General features: G+C 45.5%; 1 protein-coding gene across 4 annotated transcripts in view; it reads right to left on the bottom strand.

Annotated features, from left to right (window-relative positions):
- MEGF6 (multiple EGF like domains 6) overlaps nt 1–26,698 on the bottom strand; it is a 218,193-nt gene that overhangs the window by 179,300 nt on the left and 12,195 nt on the right. For all 4 annotated transcript variants that reach the window (XM_081201364.1, XM_081201363.1, XM_081201366.1 and 1 more), the window contains exons 2-3: nt 22,602–22,736; nt 13,880–13,989 (exon numbers count right to left, since the gene is read on the bottom strand). In XM_081201364.1, coding sequence (XP_081057490.1) covers nt 13,880–13,989; nt 22,602–22,736 — 245 coding nt within the window. The remainder of the gene's footprint in view (nt 1–13,879; nt 13,990–22,601; nt 22,737–26,698) is intronic.

Genomic DNA, 26,698 nt, shown 5'->3' with positions numbered 1-26,698 from the left:
TAAGCATGGACCAATGGTACCAAATAGTATGGGAAACAGCCCTACTAGAAAAATTAACTAATAAACTGAAACTGACACGGGGACAAACAGAAGAAGACGCCTTCACCCTGGTATGGCTCCCCTTTATCACATACACAGCCCAACAGGACAATGACAATAATCCACCAACAGCATACAAATCAATATGGCTAACCTGATCCAAAACACCCACCCACCTCACTCACACACGAAAACAAAGATCACCACAGCCAATCACAAGCAAACAATCACACCCTAGGCCAACCCCAACCTCTCTCACCACCAAAGGAACACAAGTGAACAACACAAGCAACGCTGACACCAAACTCTACATACATTAAACATAATAGAAACACCGCCACCCGACCCCACCCCCATCCATCTTCCCTCTCTCCACCCCCCCTTTCTTTTTTCTTTCTTTTTTTCTTCTCCCCCTAATGCCTCAACAAATGAAACGGATTTGTAAAAATGTTACATGGGAAAAACAACAACGAGGCATTACACTTACTTCTGTAAAACAAGAAAATCCTTAATAAAATATTTAAAAAAACAAACAAACAATGAAGCTGAGTGCTGAAAGATAAACTACAGAATTTGCTCCTGCAAAGGACCAGTAATGGCTACCAACTTGGACTGATTAAAAGAGGACTGGACAAATTCATGAAAGATAGGCCTATCAAAGACTACCAGCCACAGTCACTAGGTTCTACCTCCCCTGTCAGAGGCAGCTGAACACTAGTTGCCAGAAATTGCAGGTGGGGATTTGCTGCTGCACTCAGGGCAGTCTGGTTGGCCACTGTGAGAACAGGATTCTGGGAAAGATGGGCCATTGGTTTGACCCAGCAGCTAGTCTCTTCTTGGGTTGCTCCTTTGCATGAGTCATATCTGAAGAGGTCTGTCTGCAAAGGCTCAGCTGTACCTTTTCATTTACAGTCGACCCCTTTCAGCTCTTGCAAGAAGGAAAACATCCCTGTGAGGCCCAGTGACACTAGCAGGTGTGATCCGGTGATCTCAAGTGGGTGTTAATTTACGGGAGCCATAAAACTAATGGGGAGAGGCCAGACATAACACAAGACAGACCAGCTGGATAGGGGATTTCCTTGCAGCGAGTTGAACGCGGTTGCTGTACAATGAACAGCGTCCTGCTCTCACAGTGGCCAACCAGATGCCCATCATGAGAATTGGGGAAAATTACAGAGCCTAGGACTTGCTGATCAGAAGGTCGGCGGTTCGAATCCCTGTGATGGGGTGAGCTCCCGTTGCTCGGTCCCTGCTCCTGCCAACCTAGCAGTTCGAAAGCAAGTCAAAGTGCAAGTAGATAAATAGGTACCACTCCAGCGGGAAGGTAAACGGTGTTTCCGTGCGCTGCTCTGGTTTGCCAGAAGCGGCTTAGTCATGCTGGCCACATGACCCGGAAGCTGTACGCCAGCTCCCTTGGCCAATAAAGCGAGATGAGCACCGCAACCCCAGAGTCGGTCACGACTGGACCTAATGGTCAGGGGTTCCTTTACCTTTATCTTTACCTTTATTGAGGGGAGATGCAATGCATATACTAGGCAAAATTCTGTCTGAAATGCATAGTTCTGCATGAATTTTCGCGTGTTTTAAAAAAACAAAGCAATTCACAAACAGATGTGGAAATGGGGTCAACCAAACCACAATGGACAGATTAATCAAACCCTGCACCTCCATCTATGCAGATTTGCCTAAATCCAAGAAATAGCTCTCAGAGCCTTTTAGCCTGCTGGCAAAATAGTGATGGAGATTTTTATTTTTTTTAAGAGCATTTAAGAGAAAAATCAACAGCACAGAGGAGATCAAAGCATTTTTGTGAGCCAACTCAGTCGCCAAAGAGGAGCTTGGGAAAGACCTCCACCCCTGCCGCCAGTCCGGAGAGAAGATAAATTTCTGCAGAGAGAAGGAGTAAACTGAGAAGAGAGCACCTTGGTGTCAGATAAGGGCCTGGGCTCAAAATGCATTCTGCTTTCACCTGCAGAATCTCTTGGATCTAGGGAAACAAAACAAAACACCAGCCACAAAAGGAGGAGAGCAAATATATTCCCAGGGACACATTGGGCGCCTCAAGTCCGTGGGTATTTTCTAGGAGTGGTTCAAGCACACGCTGGGAAACTTTAGGATTCTTCCATTAAGTCAAGCACTCCATTGCTCTAGTCTAGTGCAAGAAATCCACTTTTAAAAACTAGCAAATATGTTATGGTTCAGAAAGTGATGGTAAAACACATTGAAAGATATGAGAGGCATGCAGATTAGTGGGAAAATGTGTGAACGCCACACAAGAAACTCCTCTCATTGTTGAACCTCTCTGCAAAGAAAACTGAAAAAATGCTCAACAAAGACTGGACATTGTCTAACCTCTGTTAGGATGAATGCTCTTTGTTGTATAACCACCTCAGAAATAAATCAGAAAGAAAGCTCAGTGAAGACCAGACACTGGCTGCATCCAGATGTGAGAAATGTTGTGTTAGATTTCCTGGTTAAAATGCTGCCATTTCTGTCCTGTTTTCTAATGTTCCTTTCAGTGCCTGTTGCATTATTGCAGTGCCTGCTGCATTGTTGAACAATACTTTTAGACAGATATACTAGCATGTCGTGCTAAATTTATTTCACACCAGTGGGCATGATGTGGCAAAACAAGGGATGTCATTGGACAGTGTCATTCTCCTCCATACATGCTTCTGTTTCCCCATAAAAAGAGCAGGGTAGAGCTACCGTATCTGTTGGTTGTTGTTGTTGTTTAGTCATGTCCGACTCTTCGTGACCCCATGGACCAGAGCACGCCAGGCACTCCTGTCTTCCACTGCTTCCCGCAGCTTGGTCAAACTCATGTTCGTAGCTTCGAGAACATTGTCCAACCATCTCGTCCTCTGTCATCCCCTTCTCCTTGTGCCCTCCATCTTTCCCAACATCAGGGTCTTTTCCAGGGAGTCTTCTCTTCTCATGAGGTGGCCAAAGTATTGGAGCCTCAGCTTCAGGATCTGTCCTTCCAGTGAGCACTCAGGGCTGATTTCCTTAAGAATGGAGAGGTTTGGTCTTCTTGCAGTCCAGGGGACTCTCAAGAGTCTCCTCCAGCACCATAATCCCAAAGCATCAATTCTTCAGCAATCAGTCTTCTTTATGGTCTAGCTCTCACTTCCATACATCACTATTGGGAAAACCATAGCTTTAACTATAGGGACCTTTGTCGGCAAGGTGATGTCTCTGCTTTTTAAGATGCTGTCACCCCAAACCGTGCAATTTTCTGGATCCACAGGGTTGCAGTTTTTGTTTTTTTTCCTTGAAGCAAGTGACACAGAAATTAATGTTAAGCTTCTACTAGATTTCCAGAAGCTGCTTTTGTGTCATGTGTGTTGGAAATCTCAGGTGCAAAGGTGCAAACTTGGGGCAATTGTTCTTTGGTGAGAGAGCCCCAGCTGAGATTTGATGTGGCAAAACATGCAGCAAAAAAAAGCATGGGAATATAGGCTGTAAAAACTTTTACATGTGCCCTTTCCAGTGAATCTCGATGTATCCCATTTCCCTAGCTCAAAAATAGACCACACGTTTAGAAAATCATAAAATGGTACCCTCACAAAATTCTTCAGCGGTCAGGTTCATGTGCTTTTCCATATAGCAGACAGAAATAGTTGCTCAGGCAGTAAAATGTTGCTTGGTTATAAAATGGTAAAAGTTCCTAAACTATTGGTATAGGAAAACATTAGTTTCATACTTTATTCTTGTCTGAAACAAAAGAGGCTGCTTAAAGCCATGCAGCTGGAGGGAGCAGCTCAGACATACTCACGCACATAGACTAAGTTGAACAAAAAGCTTGGTTGCCCGTTTCCTCCCAAGGTGAGGGGAAGTGACATAGGCAGAACCTGGCAGGACAGCTTACTCTATGGCATTAACCCCTTCGTGCATTAATTAGACTCAAACATGCTGGTGATATGAGGCTGGTTCCCCTACAATGTGAAAGCTCAAATAAAATACAGTGCTTTAAACAACAATCCCTCTTCCCAGGGAACTCTGGGAATTGTAGCTCTGTGAGGGCAATAGGAGTCTCTTAACAACTCTCAGCACCCTTCACAAACTACAGTTCCCTGTATTATTTGGGGGAAGGCGTGATTGCTTAAAGTGACAGTGCTTTAAATGTATAGTGCAAATGAGGCCTTAGACTCTTTTCCAAAGCTTCCTTCATACTCACAAAGGACTTGGGCAGTTCTTTTAGCACTGAGTCAGACCACTGATACAGCTCAGTATTGTCTACACTGACTGGCAGTAGCTTTCCAGGATTTCAGACAGGGGGGCTTTCCCAGCCCCAACTAGAAGTGCCAGGTTTTGAACCTGCAACCTTCTGCATGCAAAGCAGATACTTTACCACTGAGCCATGACTCTTCCCACAACAGCTTAAGTATTTGCAGTTGTGTTAATACATTTGGGGCGTGCACAGGGGAAGCAGCTCTTTTGCACCACTCTTTATATTACTGACGATAATATTCATAAACACTTCTTTTGTTGGGTTTTATCACGGTGCCATCAATTATGACCCCGGTAATACAGAACAAGTTACACTCTGACAACATTTCCTGCTATTCTTGTTTCTGCCATGGGAAATTAAAGGCATTAAAATTTCAGTTCTCAGGAAGAATAAGGGAGGGACCTCAGTGAAGTGGTAGCACTCGTTCTTTCCATACATAATAAAGGAGCCAGTTTCACCTCTTGGCATCTCCAGGAAAAGACCTATATTTGAGGTCACCTCCAGGCTGTCAGCATTTTGTGGGAGAGATTCAAGCGCATACCAGGAATTTAGGTTTGCTGCATTAAGCGGATTAAAGAACTCTGTCGTCCTGGCGCAACAAACCCACTTTTTAAAAAACTGACTTTTTGCAGTTGGGAGAGTTAATAGGGAAAGCATGGGGCGAATGAACGATTAATGGAAAGATGTATAAGCACCGCACAAGCAAATCAGGACAAATTTAGGAAGAATGCTGCCCACAAACAAATGAGAGCAATGCTCAATATAGGCCAGCTGTAGCCTACTGTCTGCATAAGCTTTCTGCAAGCAAATAAGGATGGATGTTCAATTAAAATTGGCCATAGTCTAGCCTCCACATGAGCTTCACACAAGCAAATCAAATGAATGCTGAATAAATAGGTCACCTAATGGAGCCCGGAGACTTTGGATAAACATTACCAATATAAAGAGACTGTACTGGACCTTTGCCCTAATCCAGCCAACTTAGTATCCAAAATCAGACCCTCTGAGTGCCCCTATTTTCTAGGGAAGTCCCGGATTTACAGAAGCCATCCCAGTTTCTCATTTGATTCCAGAATGTCCCGCTTTTCCTTAGGATGTCCCTATTTTCAGCTGAGAGATGTTGGAGGGTGTGGAGTTATTGCAACCCCCAAGCCAATGAAATAAGTAACTATACAGCCTTTAGAAGACATCTGAAGGCAGCCCTGCATTGGAAAGTATGTTTAATGTTTTATTATGCTTTTATATATGTTGTAAGCCACCTAGAGTGGCACCTAGAGGGGCGGGGGATGATGATGATAATGATGATGATGATGGACGTCCCTATTTTCATAGGAGAAATATTGAAGGGTATATGCATTCCTAATGGCACGTTTAGCATCACATCGATTTTGGCCCCTAGAAACCAATGTGACAGCACCAACGTCTGTTTGCTGTCATCCAAGGAAAGGCCGTAGCTGAGTGGCTGAGTGGCTGAGCATCTGCTATGCATGTAAAATGTCCCACGTTCAATTTCCAGCATCTTCAGGTCGCACTGGGAAGATCTCTGTCTGAAATTCTGGAGACACATCACCAGTCAGCATGGGCAATACGGAACTGGACAGAACAATGGTTTGACTCTGGACCAGGTGGATTCCTCGGTTCTCCATCCTGCCAATGCTCACAGAACCAGAGTCTCTTTTTCCTCTTGGCTTACATCTCAGCTTGACCGACACCTGAACCCCACCACTACTTTGGCTGCATCAGAAGAGACACGCCTGAACTTTGGAACCTGCTTGAATTGAATTGCGGGTCACAAGTCTCTTCAGAAGCATCCCCATCAATGGACGCTTATCCAGACAAAAGGCAACGCTCAAGCCATGCTGCCTGTATCCCCAAGGTAATGAAACAGTATTGAAAGTCGCTGCCAGAATTCTACTTAAGGTGTCAAGGAGGAGGAGGAGGAGTCCATAACCTGCTCGGTTCCTTTGGAACTACATCAGACACCCATAGCTAAATCTGCACATTTCATTTGTGCTCATTGATTGCTTAACCATTCTGGAAACTCTAGCTCTGTGAGGGGAACAGGGGTCACCTAAAACCTGCCGGCACCCTTAACAAACTACAGCTCCCAGAATTCTTTGAGGAAAGCCATGACTGTTTAAAATGGTACCATGCTGCTTTAAATGCACCATGCGGATGGATGTGCCCCATGTCTCAACTATGTTTGAGGAACATTCCGGTGTCTCTTTTGAACCTTTAAACAAACCTTGGCCAGCCAAACAGCCCAAAGCAAAAGACAAGGGGGTTTAAAGAAAAAAAGATAAACATGAAACCATAAGAGAGAGAGAGAGAGAGAGAGAGAGAGAGAGAGAGAGAGAGAGAGAGACCCCATTTATGAGGTGCGATCTGACAGCATGAGAGGACCTTATGAATCCAGCAGACCCAATCACACACACACAATGGAAAGAAGCCGCTAGGAAGCCCGATATTTCACAAGGCATTTTACAGATCCCCTTGGAGCTGTTTAAAGTATACAGGCCTCTTCTTGCGCTGTCTTGTTCACCATCTGTTTTCCGTGAAAAGTTTTCCATCCATCTCCCAGCTTTCCTTTCACGGGGATGAAGAAATTCTGAACTCAGCGACAGGGTTGTTAAAAGGGGTGGGGGTGGGCACCGACCTGACAGCCCGTATGGAGTTCCTTCAGTCAAACAGGAATGAATTTGTAAGGGGAAGGGTACTCCTGGGCAAATTTCACACAGTTTGCATTGACATGTTCAAGGTCTGTCTTTGCAAGGAATAAGAAGGCGGCTCAAAGTGGGTCAACTCATGAGAAGGTCCCAAGGAATAGGGGTGGGGGTGGGGAGAGAGAGGTCATGACGCACTTTACAGAGGACAGCCCTCAATATCAAAGGGGATCAGATGGAAGTCCTCTAACTGAAAGAATGGCATTAATAAAATTATATTTACTCATATCAATTTTATCAAAGGGTCTGAAATATTTTTTAACAGCATAGTGATATGTGCTATTTAATGCATACAAAGTGGTCTAATGTGCATTATTGCACACAATTTTAGATTTAGCCTCTAATAAACACACATGTATAGATCTCAAGGTACATGAAGGGCGGTATTCAACTAAATTTTAAGCAGAGTAGAAAACTATACACCTAAGTTAACCATGGTCATTCATTTCAATGGGTGTACTCTGTGTAAACATAAGACCGCCCTATGCAAAGAGGGAGAGAGCTTGGAAAGTTCATTTTCAAAAGAAACTAGTTCTAGATGAATACGCCTTAAAAGAAACTAATTCCATTTCACATTCATCCCCCTTTTTCATAGAAAATTTGTGAACAAGTTCAGTTCACAGCTCAATTCAAGTTCATCTAAATGATCCTCAAAAAAACCCAAAGAAACAGCGTTCAGAATGTTACAAGCTTTGCCAAACTACAAAATACAGTGGCACCTCGGGTTAAGAACTTAATTCGTTCTGGAGGTCCGTTCTTAACCTGAAACTGTTCTTAACCTGAGGTACCACCTTAGCTAATGGGGCCTCCTGCTGCCGCCTCACAATTTCTGTTCTCATCCTGAAGCAAAGTTCTTAACCCGAGGTACTATTTCTTGGTTAGCGGAGACTGTAACCTGAAGCGTCTGTAACCCGAGGTACCACTGTATACTTAAGTAAACATCAACACACACACACACACACATATATATATACATACTGGAATCTGAATGGTTTAATTTATAACCCCTCCTCAAATATTTATGATATCTAGGCTTTAAGGGTTTGGGGGGGGGGGCATGTCAGAGAATAAACTTGAAGATAAAGTAATTTTTTAAAAAAAAAAGTTTTACCTGAAAATGAACTTAATTCATAGTCAGTTCACCTGGCACTTGCAGAAACTACTTTCAAGTGTAGTTCAGAGATTCTTGAACTAATTCAATGAGCTTCATGAAACTGAAATAGTTTATTTCAAGCACGGTAGTGCATGTGTGCACACATGTGTATAGATACATAGCATGGTGGAAGAATGTATGTTTATTAGTTTCTATCATGTCATCTTTAACTCCCTTTTTACCTAAACGAAAAAGCCCCAAACACTGCAACTTTTTCCCATAGGGGAGGCGCACCATCCCCTTGACTGTTATTATTACCCATTTGCTAAACCTTCTCCAGCTCCTTTTTATAATAATAATAATAATAATTTATTATTTATACCCCGCCCATCTGGCTGGGCCTCCCCAGCCACTCTGGGCGGCTTCCATAAAAACCAAAAATACAGTAAAATATCACACGTTAAAAACTTCCCTGAACAGGGCTGCCTTAAGATGTCTTCTGAATGTCAGGTAGTTGTTTATCGCTTTGACATCTGCTGGAAGGGCGTTCCACAGGGCGGGCGCCACTACCGAGAAGGCCCTCTGCCTGGTTCCCTGTAGCTTTGCTTCTCGCAATGAGGGAACCGCCAGAAGGCCCTTGGCGCTGGACCTCAGGGTCCGGGCAGAATGATGGGGGTGGAGACGCTCCTTCAGGCAACCAGAACCATACCCAGTACAGTAAGCCCGTGACTTACATTATGTTCCAAGGATCATGCCTAAAGCCAAAATCGAGTATAGTCAAGACCCACTGGGCTCAATGGCGGTTTGCAATGCCAAAGACATTTTCCCTGGAATACATTTTTTAAAAAAATTGCCCTGCATGTAAGCTGAATGCACACAAGTTAAACGCATTACATGTAGGCTTATTGTATTGCAAACGTGGTCACAGCATAGATTTGTACAATGGCATTATGATATGAGCAGTTTCATTTTCAATTCTCTTCCTAATGATCGCTAGCATGGAATTTGCCTTTTTCACAGCTGGTGGGTCGACATCTTCAGAGCTTCACTGGATGGTTCCTGGGTTGTAGTGGTGTGGGTGGGTGGGTGGGTAGGTGGGTGTTTCCCCTCTCCCCTTTCTCCACAGCATGCCAGTTGTTGCTCCAACTTCAGCCATACAAAAACTCGTGACAATTGCTAGCTGGCAACAACACAAAGACCGGCAAACGCAGAAGCTCATTAGCTTTTAAGGCCGCTCCAGTTAGCAGGCAGTTAAAAAAAAAAAAGCAAAAACACAAACATTCCTAACTTTGGGTTCCTCCGACAAATTACACACCAGTTCATAAACAGACACAGACTATTATTATCATTTTTCTTCTGCACAGACGCTCTTCCTCTTTGTGTCTGCCCCCATTATCTCTCTTGCCCCTTTCCAGCTACAAATGAGAGATTTCCTTCTCCCTTCTCCATGCCAGCAGTTCAAATGGCAAGCTAAGATGCTGCTCTAGGCGTCTCTCTTTCCTATACTGGACTTCTGCTTTCCTGAATGGAATTATTCACTTCCTCTGCAGGAAACCTTTATGAAAGTTCTTTTCCCTCCTGAGTTGAGCTAATTGGCCGATTGCCAATTTGGGTGTACTTTTTTCTTCTTCTTCTTTTTGCCGAGTTCAGATAAGGCCATTATCTGCTCCCTCTCCAAAGTTTCCTTTGAATTCTTCTTCTTCTTGTTATTTATTTTATTTTTCACTTTCTTCATCATCCTCCCACAGCAGACAAACTGGTCACATCTTGAGTTAAGTATTATGGTGGTTGTTGTTACAAATTCACTGTTTATTAATGTGTAGACTGCAAGACAGGTTTCTAAGCAGTATTAACCTAGTTACACAACCACTGACTGAACTATAAAACATCCATCGTGAATCAGAGAATTGTAGCATTGGGAGGGACCCCAAGGGCTATCTAGACCAAACCCCTGCAATGCAAGAATCGCAGCTGACCACAGTTTAAAAACCCACCAGTGTAGGAGACTCCCAACACCTTCTGAGGTAGTCTATTCCACAGTCAGCCAGATCTCCATGTCAGAAAGTCCTTCCTGATGTTGAGTTGGAATCTCCTTTCTTGCAATTTAAAAATACACAATAAAACAAAGCAATCCTGCTTTAATTCCTGTGCAATGTTTTGTTTATCTTCAACATGGTTTTATAATGCTAGGGGTGCCGTCCACCAGTGTTGGCTGGTACAGCCAATTTCTGGGCCCGGAATTAGAATATATAGTTTTATCTATGCATAAACATAACCTGGGAGGGAGGGGCTCACAGCATTAACACTCCAACAGAGGCTGCTTCCCGGTTAGGTGTTAAGTTGTGGGTGAACATATCAGACGACACAGCGATTCTTCAAACAGCTCTTGTTTATTCACAGGCCAGAACAGAACTGAACTGAAGGGTTCAGCCAGCCTGCTTATATAGAGCTCCACTAGAACACAACAGTAACCATTTTCTGTAACTATCCAATCACTGAACGTCACTTTCAATCCCTTATTTGCATATGTGGATCTGAGTGAAAACTATCTACAGTATCCCCCTGCAGGCCCAGGGTGAGAACTTCAGTACATACATAACACCAGGTTTCCAAAATCCAGAACAGTGGAAGACCTGCCTCGCTCCCTCCAGTCTTCAGCATCCGGCCAACTCTCACACACTGCTCTGGCTATTGAGGGGGTAGGGAAAGCCCCACCCATTTGCTTCTATGGCAACCTTTTGGACTTTTAAATTGTGGTACTTAGCTGGCCAGCCAAAGCCATTGCCTTGACAAAGGAACCTGGGTTGGCAAAGCTTGCGCGTATGCATTCCGCCCTCAGAGATACAAGATTGCGAGTTGGGGAAAGAAATCCAGGGTTTCATCTAGACAGACTCGCCAAATTCATAATAATCGTCACCACCACTGCATCTCTCTAGACTTTGGGAATGGAATGCTGGACTGTAATGGGCCTGCGGTCTTATCCAGCCATGAGCAACAATGCCTGGCTCCTTTCCCCACACAATTAATCAGTGTACATAGAGTGATTCCCAATTTACCTTCTGCAGCCCAAGCTATTAGGAAAAACTCCAGAACGCATCGCACTAGCAGAGTGCAAAGGCGTATCAGGCAACTCCCGGCGGCCTGATCATTTTTACAAACATTCTGAAAAATGAGGAGGATGGATATCGAAAACAGTCCAGAGTTTATTATCCTCAGTACAGGTCTTTGCTTTAAATAGGGACAGACCTCGAGCCAACTAGCATTTCAATGATGTAAACGTAGAACACCTTCCATGCTAAGAAGAAGTAAGAACCAACCAAGAACAATGGAAAGGGTAGAAAACAAAGACAAGATTCTTCAGAATATTTCTCTTGCTTTGCTACACACTTGTGGGGAGCAAACAAACAAACAAAAAACCCTACTTTTGAGGTCCTATGTAGGAATAAGCATCACCACCAGATCACAATGTCTTTGCAAACTGGAATAGAGTTGATTCTTCTTCTCCCCACACCCCTTTAGGCCAAGAGTGGAGAACTTCTTTCAGTCTTCTGGGCAACCCTGGGGAGGGCACATGCCACTCAAGCCATAAGATCACCTTCGCCAAGTTTCATAGTACTAATGAACTGGAAGAATAGCGATATGATTCCCCCTTAATCAATGGCTTGACAACGTGACAACATTGGCAACATACGAACAGACAACTTATAGATGCAGACTTTGGATAAATGCAGCGATATATGGAATGAGTTTACAAAGAATATATTAGGTTACTGACAATTATATGTGTATTAGGATAATAAGAATATGCACATCTGTGTATTAATGCAGGAGGCAGTAGAAGATAGGAGTGCCTGGCGTGCTCTGGTCCATGGGGTCATGAAGAGTCGGACACGACTAAACGACTAAACAACAGCAATATTAATGCATGCAAATGTAATAGTATTTTTTCTTTTTTATTCTCACTTTCTTTCTCTTTCTTTCTTTATTCTATCTTTTCATAGATGAAATTCTTGTTTTTAAAAAAGTTTCATTTCAAGTTGTTTCAGAGGTTACAGATCAGGACTTGAAATACCTCCATTTAGTTGTCCCCCCCCACACACACACACACATACACACAAATGAGGAAGACAGATGGTATAGAAGTCAGGTTATGCAAGCTGGTAATTTTTCTGAGGTTGTCTCCTCGATGCTGGAACCAAAACAGAGACTTGCACAATGATATCCATGCTGCCTGTGACCAAAATTCCAGGGGGGGGGGGTTGGGGGGGAGTGGAGTGGGGGGGTAGAAAGAGTACTGTTCATCCTAGGAGGTGAGTAGGGGATCTTTTTCAGCCCAAAACCTTCATCCCTTCTGAGCAACCTTTCCAGGGCCACATAGCAGCAGAGCCAGAGGCAAGAGTAGGCAAAGCAATGAATGCAAATTTTATGTTTGTACAGCCGCCCTGTTTCTACAGCACATCACACCAAAGCACATTCCGCTCTATTCTACATCCTGACAAGCAAGAAGCATTAGTGGAGTTCAAAGATGCACTCCAGCCAGGCAAAAACACTTGAGGAGGGTGCAAAATATGGCTGCCAAGGGGTGTGGCCTGTGGAGAGAGGATGTGACCTAAGAGAGACTTACGAGGATCACATTTGGACCCCAGGCCAGAGCTTCCTAGCTTGTATGGCCAGGGAAGAAGCTTATATACAGTACAGTGTCTGCTTCCATCTGGGAAAGATGCCCTCATAAGGCTCCCACCCTCTCTGAGAAGACCTCTTTGGTCCTCCACACTATCACCACCTCCCATTCATTTGCTCTGTGTTCCTTTGAGCGCATACAACAGCTCAGAGATTCAGCAAATGTTTGGTCCCTCTGCTCTGCCACACACAGAGAGAATTTGTATTTCCTACCCTATTGTTAAGAAGCACGACATGTTTTGCACTGGGCCAGCAGGGGTGTTCGCACACCGCACAATCTGCATGCGCAAACATTACGGTTGCTCACCTATACCGTCCTACGAGGGTGCACTCTGCACGCCTGGGTTGCCGAGATGTGCAAATCAACAAATGTACACACAAACACTTGCCCACGTGCAGGAACAGCTCATACCTGTTGTAAGCCACCTTGGATATCATCAAAAGACAAGGCCTAAATCACGAGCATATGCATGTATCTCTCTGAGTTTCTGTATGTGCAATTAAAGAGACTCATCATAGAACTGTAGAGTTGGAAGGGACCACAAGGTCATCTGGTCCAGGGGCATCTTATCCATAGAGGCTAGTGGTGCAGGGAACCAGGGCGCCAAATTCTGGAGGGCGTCAGGGAAGAGGCAGAGGCTGGATGTGGCACCTCCTAGAATCAGCTCGCCACCTCCGCCATGCCACGCCAAAGCAGTGCCGCACCGCGTCCAAAGCCTCCGTCAGCCATGGCCACCGCAGCACAAAGCAGTCAGCTGAGCCGGGAGCCACCACGTCCAGCTTCTGCCTCTTCCCTGCCGGAGGAGTTGCCTTCCAGCCGCTGCCCGCCTCCTCCAGCCCCGCAAAGCTGGACGCGTCACCGGCAGTACCGTCCTCCCTAAAAAAGGTCATCAACTCTGGGAAACAGGGAGGGCGCCAGAGGGATCTTTGCACCACAGCGCCGGATATGCTTAAGACGTCCCTGGTCTGGTCCAACCCACCTGCAGTGCAGGAAGTATTTTGCCCAACATGGGGCTCAAACCCACAACCCTGAGGTTAAGAGTCCCATGCTCTACCGACTGAGCTATCCCAGATGGCAAAACATGGCAGGATGAAGGAGGGCCCACTTACGATAAAGGCAGCCTGCGTCCTCTCCAAACTGAGACCATCCTGGGCAGCACCTGTACACCGTCTGGTACTGCATGCTGTAGAGCTGCCTGTTGTCCATGTAATACACCATCCTGAGAAAAGAAAACATCAAAACAAGCAGCGTTAAATGTTACTGCAGCTGGAGGCTACAGCCGCATAATTCAGCAGAAATCAGATGCAGAAAGTTGCGTCCAGTGTTCGTCCTACTCTGAGTAGACCTGTTGAACTTTAATGGAGGTAAATTAGCTCTGTTTATTAATTTCAGTGGGTCCGCTCTAACATTGGCTGCAACCCAGAGCAATCAAGCCATTGTAAATAGGAAGCAACATAGGAATCTGCCTTATCAGACCAAAGGTTCATCTGGGCCAATAATGTCTACACCGACTGGCAGCGGATCTCCAGGTTTTCAGACAGGAGCCTTACCAGGATCAACTTTCACTGTGCAACTAGAATTTCTCAGTATGTGATTGACTCCCACCCAAAAAAAACCCCCAGTGGAAGTCTGTAAGCAACCAAAAATACAGGTGAAAAAAATACTTTAACGTCACATATAGTTAAGACTCCAGTTGAGTTAGTCTAACTTCACTGTTTGACCATTGTGGTGGTTTTAACATATGTTTTCAACACATCCCATTGGCAAGAGATGAAACACAACTAACTGTAAAAGCCCACAGAATGACTGAATATATTCGAGCGTTGTACTCACACACACTTTCCTGCACAGCAATAAATGCCAGGTGTATCCATTAAAATTATTTTCTTTTTTAAGTGTCCAGACAAATCCCGGTTACTTAGTGCATTTAATTCACAAAGAAACCGAATCATAAAAGCATAGATTGGTACAACTGTTGCGCCAAGGGTGACCCAGCCCAACCCCTTGCAATGCAGGGCAAATGATCAGGGTTGTATCCAACTCTGTTCCACTCAAAGTAGACTCAATGAAATTAAGGAGCCCAAGTTATCCACGTCCATTAACTTCAAAAGGTCTACTCTGAGCAGGGCTAGCATGGGGAACAAGCCTTAAGGCATAACCCAGCTTCATCCAAATGTACAACATTTCCAGTCTAGTTTTGCAAGGAGGAAAAGAGAAATAAAACGGGGTGGTGGAAAACACGAAAATATTTTACCCGTTTCAGCCAAGCATGGAGAAAGCAATCAGGGCCCAGATGTGTCTGGGAAAGCAATATCCAGTCATTAGATAGCAAAACAGCTCGCAAACTGGCAAAAAGCCCAACTGGGTTGCGTGCTGCCAAAAAGACTCCCTTCTCCATTGTGCTCAAAACAGATATTGCTTTCAACGTCACGCAATCGTCTTTTTAAAAAATCCGCTGGTTTAATATAAGTGATGGAGCAGATGGCTTGCAAGGAAAGCATGCCGAGGTTCGAAAAAAATGAATGAAAACTCATTGTTACATTCCCTCCACGGTTAACAGTTCGCATCAAGAGGGGTGTGCGGGTTGTTTAGAACCAGGAGAAATTATTTTGGCTTCGAGAAACTCTCCTAAGTGACAAGAGACTTCTTCCCAAGCTGCTTACGCACAGGAGGTAGGAGGACCTAACAAGACCTTTGCTGGATCAGGCCAGTGGCCCTTCTAGCCCAGCCTCCTGTTATTACAGGGCCCAACCAAATGCCCCTGGGAAGCCTGCAAGCAGGACTTGGGCACTACAGCACATATCCCCACTTGGAATTATCAGGACCTAGTATTCAAAGTCATACTCCATCTAACAGTGGAGGTAGAACATAGCCAGCATAGCTAGTCATCATTGATAGCCTTGCCCTCCATGAATTTGGCTAATCCCAAGGGTCATCTAGTCCAACTGGCTGCGATTCAGGAATCACAGCTGAAGAATCCCTGACAGATGGCTTTTCCCATCAGATAATTCTTCCTAATATTTAGTCAGAACCTCCTTTTTTGCAACGTGAATTGATTTGGATCCTACCCTTTGGAGCATCAGAAAACAAGTTTGCTCCATGTCATGGAAGAAGAAGAAGAAGAAGAAGAAGAAGAAGAAGAAGAAGAAGAAGAAGAAGAAGAAAAAGAAGAAGAAAGACGAAGAAGACGAAGAAGACGAAGAAGACGAAGAAGACGAAGAAGACGAAGAAGACGAAGAAGAAGAAGAAGAAGAAGAAGAAGAAGAAGAAGAAGAAGAAGAAGAAAGAAGAAGAAAGACGAAGAAGACGAAGACGACGAAGACGACGAAGAAGACGAAGAAGAAGAAGAAGCAGCAGCAGCAGCAGCAGCAGCAGCAGCAGCAGCATTTGGATTTGATATCCCGCCTTACACTCCCTGAAGGAGTCTCAAAGCAGTTAACATTCTCCTTTCCCTTCCTCCCCCACAACAAACACTCTGTGAGGTGAGTGGGGCTGAGAGACTTCAGAGAAGTGTGACTGGCCCAAGGTCACCCAGCAGCTGCATGTGGAGAAGCGGGGAATCGAACCCAGTTCACCAGATTACGAGTCTGCCACTCTTAACCACTACACCACACTGGATTTGGGAGGGAACCCGCCCTCCCAAATCCTAGAAATGGATAAATGTTAGGATTTTGATTTGTTGGGATATGGATGAAAAGTACAAGCTGCAGAACTGTGCCATGCAAGGAATCCCTGGCAAAAAGGGGTTGATGGTCCCTAAGAGAGGAATCCTTTGGGGCTGGGGAGACAGATATAGCCCAGGTGATGGGGTGTGTGTTTGAGGTGACAGGAAAAAGAGAGCTTTGGAGCACGGGGTTCTGGGAAGAAGGCGGCAGAAGAAAGACTGGGGTCCATCTTGGGCAGGTTGGCTGAAGGCTGCCTGCACTGCTGTGGGGGACAACCCCCTCTTGATATGGCCACGCTGTAAGATCTGGACCCCCTCCATGCAGACTGAAGGTGTAAATAGGCAAATAAACCGTATTTCTTATGGCTATGAAAGTCTCCACTGTGTCTCAGTCTTCCAAAGATACAGAGACCCAGGAGGCGGGTGGGTCTGGAACCCCATGGACTCTTGCCACCGGCTCAGAAGAGAGAGGAGGAAGAACCCAAGTTTTGTAACCCTCCATCTTCCATGCCACGGCCCTTCAGATATTTGACGACAGCTATCGGATCACCTCTCAGGCTTCTCTTCTCCAGCTGGAACTTTGGTTAGACTTTGCATATGGCAGCACCCAACATGCAACAGGAAGGCCAAGGTGCCCTGCTGCAATCTGACAGGTTTGGTTTCTGACCCGAGTAGTACAGCTAGAGGCACAGTGTGGGAGCGGCCAGTTGGCAGAAGAATCCACCTAAGAAGGATTCCCCGCAAGGAGGAGAACTATCAGGCAATGCAGTTTCAAAGAGGGATGCCAATAAAAGCTCATGTTGGCTGGCCCAATAAAAATTAATATGGCTCCTTATTGCATTGAGAACTAAGCTGGAGAAAAATAGCCATACTTAACAGGACCCAGAGGAGGGGGGAGAGGAAGGGCAGGTGGAACCACTCTGGCCGTCTTGCTCTGGGCTTGGCAGAAAATGCTGCTCTCGTCTCCAGAGCCCACCGTTGCTCCAGGATGGAGGAGGTCAAGAATTCTACCTTCCAGATATGTGTTGCTCACAGGAAAGAGAGGGAGAGGGAGAGAATGTGGGTGCACACAGTTCCTTAAAAGCCATTCAGGCCAGCTTGAGCCCTTTGGCTACAGGCAGACTTTTTTCAGACCTTCGTCTTTTGACCCAGGGTCAGATACAAGTTTTGAGGGCCTTGGGGCAAGAGACCCCCAGCTCCCCCTAGCCCTGAGCAGCTCCCCCATCCAGCGGCATAGGAAGGGGGGCAGTGGAGGCGGCCCGCCCCAGGTGTCATCCTTAAGGGGGGTGACAAAATCCCCCCATGGCGGATCACTACGCTGCCCCCTTGGGCACTGATCACCACGCCGATTGCCCCCAATGGGCACTGATTGCCTCCCTGGGTGCCGATTGCTGCGCAGATCAGCCCCCTGGGCGGCTCGCCCCACCCCCTGGGTGCACGACATGTGCGCCGCTCTGGCTGCCCGAGCAGCTAGCTCCGCCTCTGCCCCCATCTTCTGTCGCTCAGCAGCAAAGAGTCCCAAAGTCAATCCATTTTGTCTCCTAGTAAGGCTGAAAGAAACCTCTCCCCCCCCTTTCTCCCTCTCCGTATACAGTGGTACCTCGGGTTAAGAACTTAATTCGTTCTGGAGGTCCGTTCTTAACCTGAAACTGTTCTTAACCTGAAGCACCACTTTAGCTAATGGGGCCTCCCGCTGCTGCTGTGAGATTTCTGTTCTCATCCTGAAGCAAAGTTCTTAACCCGAGGTACTATTTCTGGGTTAGCAGAGTCTGCAACCTGAAGCGTCTTTAGCCTGAAGTGTCTGTAACCCGAGGTACCACTGTATATATATTTAATGGGTATGTTTTGAACACTGTATTGGGCTTCATTCATAAATTTGATGCACATCAGAGAAAGGGCTATTAATAATTTTATTGTTTTTGCTAATGTTAAAGACTACAGTGGTACCTCAGGTTACATACGCTTCAGGTTACAGACTCCGCTAACCCAGAAATAGTACCTCGGGTTAAGAACTTTGCTTCAGGATAAGAACAGAAATTGAGTGGCGGCGGCGCAGCAGCAGCAGGAGGCCCCATTAGCTAAAGTGGTGCTTCAGGTTAAGAACAGTTTCAGGTTAAGAACAGACCTCCGGAACGAATTAAGTACTTAACCCGAGGTACCACTGTACTGTGATCATCTGGCATCTAAGGAAGTCCAGCTCTCTCAAAATGCTAAGAACTATCCTAGCTCATTTCATTGAAGACTGGGTGGCCCTCTGTTGGGTGCCTTCCTATAATTTTACGACAGAGGGGTCTGGAGGGGCACATTTGGCCCCTGGACCTGAAGCTCCCCACATTTGGTCTAAAGTTACATAACTGCGTCCTCCTGGAATGACAAGGCAAAATCGGTCGTGATAGTTGCCTGCCAAAAATTTAAACATTAAATAATGTTTGACTTCTTCCAGAACTGCCAATGTGGTGCGTGCCCTTTGCCTGCCATTTTGCAACCCCTGCTTGGGCCATGCCCATGGCTAAGTTCCCCTGTTGTCCAATCTTCGTCACACAACTGCTTATAACAAAAAAAAAAGTGGAGCAGCTGCCGTGCCTCCCTGGTCCCATCAAGGAAATCCGCAATGCTGCAGCCAAGCTCCCGATTCATCTGCTTCCACAGTCCAGTGTTGGCCAATTGAAACAGCTCCAGAAGCCAACACAGAGGCCAGGAAACATACTTTGCATGATATGAACCATACACGGCGGAGCTATAAGCTTTCACTCCCAAGGATTATGGATAGATGGGCTGCAACCTTTGACTGGTTGAACTGGTAGATCAGCCAACTAATATTTTAGGTTGATTAACAGGGGGCAGCAAGTCACAGTTATACCTGCTGATTCGTAACACTCACACTTGTTTATTAGTGTTTTTAAATGCTCTTTTGGTTCTAGTGAGCTCTGAAGGATTATCATGAACCCAGCTGCAAACTCTGACTGCTTTAACTGGTAGATCAGCCAACTATTATTTTAAGGTTGATTAACATGGGTAATGCAAGTGAAATACATGCTTGTTGATTAATATTTTCAAAAGCTGTTGTGGTTCTGGTGTGTTATCAGCAATAGGGAAGGATAAAGAAATGAAAAGGTCTTCACCCGTAGGTGCTGCCTCAGATAACAGAGCTATCTGAAGACAACTTCAGATATAGAGATATGCTAGTTGGAACATATATTTAAGCTTATATATCTTATTAAAAACTTGCACTAAAAAGAAACTATAGCCTCCTGATGTTCAGCTGAAATCTAGCCCAACTCAAGATCAGTAATAACACAGGGAAGTTCACAGAATTGTTGAGCTGGAAGGCAGTGGCGAAGCTGCATTCTTCGGCACTGGGGATGGAGAGCAGGTGGGGGCGTGGCTGGCGCGCATCCCGGGGGCGTGGCAAGCATCCTGGGGGTGTGGCATGCCGCCCAGGAGCGTGGTGTCGTCTGTTCTGTGGGCATGGCGGCAACCTGTGGAGGCATGGTGCCTGGCGCTATGGGGGGGTGTGGTGCGAGTCCCAGGGGGCGGCTGCGATGGTAACCCCCTCCTCAATGGTGCCAGGGCGGTGCACTCCCCCCGCCCCTTGTTCCTCCGCCAGTGCTGAAAGGGACCATGAGGGTCATCTAGTCCAACCCCCAGCAATACAGTAATCTTTTACCCAACGTGGGGCTCGAATCCACAACCCTGAGATTGTAACTGAGCCAGCTCTTGAGTTGCCTTATACCATCAGACCATAAGTCCATCTAGTTCAGCACAGTGGAAGTTGGTCCATTTTGGCAAACGGGGCACCAACCTCATACTGCTCTTAGTCAGCCCCTACCAGCCTGCCTTCTTCTCTTAGTCCAAGACTCTGCACAATCTCTCAGCTTCCACTTCCTCCCTCATGTCAGAGTTGCCCCTTGTAGAACTCAGCAGGGAGAAGGATAGGGGTTAAAACTGGAATTAACTGGCTCTGGTGCCACCTACTGTTGGGCTCCCTGCCGGCCACCCTACCAGTCTCAATGGGCCCCGACCACTGCTGATCATCTACATTGACCTGCAGCGGCTCTCCAGGATTTCACGCACAGAACATTCCCTGGGTTGAATATGGGACCCTTCTGCATGCGAAGTAGATGCCCTACCACCAAATTATAGCCCTTTGCTATACCGAGCCAGTCCATTGGTCCATAACTAGCTCAGTATTGCCAGCAGTGACTGGCTCTCCAGGGTTTCAGGCAAACCCCACTGGAGATGCCAGGATTCTCCCATGGGCTTCCAGGAGGGAGAAAAAGTGGCCGAGAAGGAACTGTTGAGATGGGCAGTGAGCTCCCCCCACCCCCAAATTTCCAGGACAAAATGGGGGGGTAATGTTTCAGCCACACAAACACAGTTAAAATATTGATAGCACAGCCTCTGTCTGGGGGGCAAGACCCCTGCCTATTTGCTTATGTAACTCTTGCAAAATAATATACACAGCAATGGTATAACCTGGGATTTACAACCACTTTACCGAGTTGCCGTGCTCTGACTTGACAGTAAGCACAAACCCCTCTGACTTTGCGTGCCAAAAACGTGCATGTTTTTCAAGCCAGGAAGAGAGCAGCTAGAGTCTCACGGAGAAGAGAAGAGAGATTGTGTTTATGCTTCCTGATTTACAATGTTAAAAAGAGGGGATGGAGGGAGATTCATCGTATGAGAGCGAGTCGAACATTTGCAAGACGGAGGATTCTGAGCCTTTGAAGTGCTGTAGCAGCAGCAGCAGACAAAGCCCCTCACATTTCAAAGTGTCCTCTCTGCACCAGACAAAGACACAGACTTTGAGACCAAAAGAAGAAATAAATCAGTAAGTTCAGCCTTACTGGTGGACAGCTCTCCATCAGCAAGGTAATTGCTGACAATTACAGGCTGCAAGGGATTCCTTAAATACAAGACAGGAATTTCTTAAAAAAAGAAAGGAAGGAAGGAGCTGTCTTCATTTCTTTCAGGGACACAGGGTTGCACCCAACGTTAGTCCTCTTTAAAGTGAACCCACTGAAACTGATAGACATGAATCTACTCTGAGTAGAGATGCAAGAAGCCATCATTTTCTGTTTCTGTATTTGTTGCATGCAGCACTGTCTCCATTCCACTGCAGTTCATCTGCTGTCCAAAACTGCATTATTCATCTTGCTGCCCAAGAGGTAAAATTAAATAATCCAGAACTAGATGGACCAATGGTTTGATTTTTGTGTACAGCAGGGGTGGGGAGCCCCTCCAGATGTTGCTGAACTCCAGCTCCCATCAGCCCCAGCCTGCATGGCCAATGGTCAGGGATGAAGATGGGAGTTGTGGTCCCAAAACATCTGCAGGCACAAAGGTTAGCCAGCCCAGCTGTAAGCAGCTTCATATATTTATACTGTGTTGTGTCCAAGGTTAGTCCTACTCAGGCCACATCTGCACCATACATTTAACACAGTATGACACCAGTTTAAGGACGTCTTCCCTCCCAAAAAATAATAATCTGGAAGCTGTAGTTTAAGAGTCCTGTGGGTTGTTAGAAGACCCCTCTTTCTCTCACAGAGCTACAATTCCCAGAGTGATTTAACCATCAATCTTCCCCCAAAACTCTGGGAATTGTAGCTCTGTAAGGGAAATAGGGATCTCCTAACAATTCTCAGTGCCTGGGCTTTTTTTCCAGCGGGAACTCAGTTCCGGCACCTCTTAGGTGGGCACCATTGCCATTAAAAGAGAACAAGGAAGACATTCATGGTGTGTTCTGGCACCTCTTTTTTCTAGGGAAAGAAAAAAAGCACTGCTCAGCACCCTTAACAAACTGCAGCTGCCAGAATTCCTTAGGGGAAGCTATTAAACCACTGGTATAATAGTGCTTTAATTGAAGGTGTGGGTGCAGCCTCAGAGACAGCCCTATGAAATCAGTGAGCATGACTGCAATAGGCTCATTCACTTTGACGGCTGTACGCACCCCCAACTAAGTCCTACTCGCTGAAGTCAGTGGGCCTAAGTTAGTCGTGTCTATTAACTTCAACGGTTCCACTCTGAACGTAACCAACCCAGAACACATCCCATTATGGTCCGGGGTGGAGAGGTTGCTCCACCAAGCTTTCAAGATGCGGGCAACGTAGCAAATGGAAAGAGCAACCAAACAAATATGGGAGACCCAGCGCAGTGATGGTACGTACCTCCGTTCATAGCCCAAGCACCATGGATGCCCTCGACAACTTGGATTCCACACTTTAACCAACCGAGAGAAGGAGCTGATACGTGGCTGTCGGTGACTGACCATTGCGAGTTGTCGCTCTGCACAGACGTTTGGCCTGGAGGGAAAAGAAAGATGTTATTTCTTTGTGCGGCTGAACAGTGGGACTTTCTTTTCAGGCACAGGGGACAAACCTGGTCCTCTAGGCTTTTTTTCACCGGCCCTCAGACTATGCTTCCTCTCCCTGGGCCACACCTCTAACTCGCTCCCCTTGATTGCTTTTGCCCGGTTGGAATACGTCCTTGATCTTTGGCCATGCTTTCCTCTTGCCTGGACAGATGATGCCAAAAGGTGTGTGTAGGAACTAGCCTACCTCAGAAAGGCAAAATTTACATGTATCGCTCCCGCTACGATTCCCTCTGGCATCTGCCCCTCAGGAAAGAATGCAACCCTCTGGCTGAAAACAGGTTGTGCACCCCCTCTTTTCAAGGTAGGCATCACAGCTGCCTTCTTTCAAAATAATTTAGGGATTGGCACACAGAGGATATGGATCGCTTAGTGATTAGGATATGAATCCCTCCCCACCACTACCACACTCACACCATTTTGGGTCGGGGGAGAGAATAACCTTTCAGGAACGCATCATTTCTTAGAATTAGCTAGCAGAATAATGCAAGAAAACACAATGCAAGTAAAATTGAGGGATGGAAATGGATCCAATATCAGTCCTATCTGAAAATAATTTGTTGTATCCACCTAATTCCTCCTGTTGTCTTTGTCCATGGAGTTTTCTTGGCAGGGATACTGGAGTGGCTTGACGGTTCCTGCTCCAGGTGGTAAGATTGTCAGAAGAAATATCAACAACTTCACAAATGCAGATGACACAACCATGATGGAAGAAAGTGAGGAGGAATTAAAGAACCTTTTAATGAGGATGAAAGAGGAGAGCACAAAATATGGTCTGAAGCTCAACATCAAAAAAACGAAGATCATGGCCACTGGTCCCATCACCTCCTGGCAAATAGAAGGGGAAGAAATGGAGGCAGTGAGAGATTTTACTTTCTTAGGTTCCATGATCACTGCAGATGGTGGCAGCAGTCACAAAATTAAAAGACTCCTGCTTCTTGGGAGGAAAGCAATCACAAACCAAGACAGCATCTTAAAAAGCAGAGACAGCACCTTGCTGACAAAGGTCCATATACAAAATAAAAAAATTCCTTCCTGTAGCACCTTAAAGACCAACTAAGTTAGTTCTTGGTATAAGCTTTCGTGTGCATGCACACTTCTTCAGATACACTGAAACAGAAGTTGCCAGATCCTTCTATATAGTGAGAAGGTGGGGAGGGGTATTACTCAGAAGGGTGGTGGGAATTGGAGATTGGCAGCCAACACGGCTACCTATCTGTAAAAGGTCCATATAGTTAAAGCTATGGTTTTCCCAATAGTGATGTATGGAAGTGAGAGCTGGACCATAAAGAAGGCTGATTGCCGAAGAATTGATGCTTTTGAATTATGGTGCTGGAGGAGACTCTTGAGAGTCCCATGGACTGCAAGAAGATCAAACCTCTCCATTCTTAAGGAAATCAGCCCTGAGTGCTCACTGGAAGGACAGATCCTGAAGCTGAGGCTCCAATACTTTGGCCACCTCATGAGAAGAGAAGACCCCCTGGAAAAGACCCTGATGCTGGGAAAGATGGAGGGCACAAGGAGAAGGGGACGACAGAGGACGAGATGGTTAGACAGTGTTCTCGAAGCTACCAGCATAAGTTTGACCAAACTGCGGAAGCAGTGGAAGACAGGCGTGCCTGGTGTGCTCTGGTCCATGGGATCACGAAGAGTCAGACACGACTAAACGACTAAACAACAACAATTCCTCCTGAATGGTCCTATGTTAGTTGCTCCCATTCATTTCGGTGCATCTGCTCTTACTAATGCTGGATTCGACCCAGGTTCCACCCCCCACCCCCTGCCTCTCAATATAAAGACTGCCCACTCTCTTTCAAGAGGTGGCAGAAAGACATTTCGAAATTTGTCTGGCAGGGCAAAAAGCCCAGAATTAAATTTAAAATACTGACAGATGCTAAAGAAAGAGGGGGATTTGCCCTGCCGGATTTAAAATTGTACTATGAAGCAGCAGCGTTTTGCTGGCTGAAAGAGTGGATGCTCCTCGAGAACACAGACATTTTGGACCTGGAAGGTTTTAATAATGCATTTGGTTGGCATGCATATTTATGGTATGATAAAATCAAGGTGCATAGGGCCTTTAAAAATCATATTGTTAGAAAAGCATTGTTTAATGTTTGGATAAGATACAAAGATTTGTTGGAAAACAAAACCCCTAGATGGTTGTCACCCTTGGAGGCTAAGGCACTGAAGAAACTCAATATGGAGGTCGGATGGCCAAAGTATTGGGAAATTTTGGAACAGGATGGAGATAAATTGAAATTACAAAGTCATGAGAAATTGAAATCTAAAGTACAAGACTGGCTCCAATATTTCCAAATAATGGAGGTTTATAAACAGGACAGGAAAATTGGCTTCCAGGTGGAAAAATCGAAATTAGAGACTGAACTGTTAGAACCCAATACTAAGAATTTGTCAAGAATGTATAATTTGCTGCTGAAATGGAATACACAAGATGAAACAGTCAAATCAGCTATGATTAAGTGGGCACAGGACATTGGTCATAACATTATGTTTGCTGACTGGGAATGGTTGTGGAACACCGGTATTAAATTTACGGCATGTAATGCCTTAAAGGAAAACATTATGAAAATGATTTACAGGTGGTACATGACCCCAGTCAAGCTAGCAAAAATTTACCACTTGCCTGATAATAAGTGTTGGAAATGTAAAGAAACTGAAGGTACTTTCTATCACCTTTGGTGGACGTGCCCGAAGATTAAGGCTTTCTGGGAAATGATATATAATGAAATGAAAAAGGTACTTAAATGCACTTTCCCTAAGAAACCAGAGGCCTTTCTCTTGGGCATTGTCGGCCAATTGGTGTCAAAGAAAGACAGAACTTTCTTTATGTATGCCACAACAGCAGCAAGAATTCTCATCGCAAAGTATTGGAAAACACAAGATCTACCCACCCTGGAAGAATGGCAGATGAAAGTGATGGATTATATGACACTAGCTGAGATGACTGGCAGAATCCGCGATCAGGGAAAGGAGACGGCGGAAGAAGAATGGAAGAAATTTAAAATCTACCTTAAGGACCATTACAAACTTGATGAATGCTAGAATGTCGAGGTTTTGAGTAAGAAAGGGTTACAAGCGATATAAGATTAGACTGAAGGAAAGACTAAAAGGACAGAGACTTGACAGAAATATTTAGAGTTGCTAAAAATTCTTTGGACATTGGGATGCAGAAAAGGAGAGGTATGGGGAAGTCGGAGAAACAAGGTTTATGAAAAAAAAGGTTATGAAACTATACGTGTTTGTATGTCTTTTTACATGTTTGTATTGTGTTTAAAAATTTTGTAAAACTAATAAAAAAATTTTAAAAAAATAAAATAAATAAAGACTGCCCACTCTCTCCTTGTTCCTATTTCCCGCCTGCTTTTTGCTGGCTGGAAAACTGCAAAGTTAAGAGTCGCTTTGCCTCTGGCCCTGCCAGCCACTGACGTGTGTGTCCCGCCCTTGTTGTCCACTAGGGAATGTGGCCCTCGGGATCCAAGAAAGTCCCCCACTGTGGCTCTAACTACTACACCAGCATATCAGCCACTCTAGGTGAGGAAACGCCGATCCTACGGACATTGCACAAGTCACGTTTGGCTCTCCGGGATTCCATAACCCCCAAACAGAAATGTTTGTTTACAGCCAGGCTAATTTTGTTCTTTATTCAGCTAAAACCGTGTCCTGAGAGTGAAATCTATTGTCTCCAGGGAAGCTGGAATGGAGAGGCAGGATGTGCTAAGCTAAATCAAGAGCTCATCAAAAGAAGTGCTCCAGTCAGTGATGATGAGTTAAGCTAACAGGGCTAGATTAAAGGCTGCAAGGGAGCCTCAGGATAAAACCTATGTGTGTGGGGAGGGGGGAATCCTCCCCACCTGTCTCTACTTTACCGGGACG

This window comes from Podarcis bocagei, assembly GCF_964188305.1.
Source record: "Podarcis bocagei genome assembly, chromosome: 7".
In the NCBI taxonomy this organism is placed as follows: Eukaryota; Metazoa; Chordata; class Lepidosauria; order Squamata; family Lacertidae; genus Podarcis; species Podarcis bocagei.
This window is presented reverse-complemented; position numbering and strand designations above follow the sequence as displayed.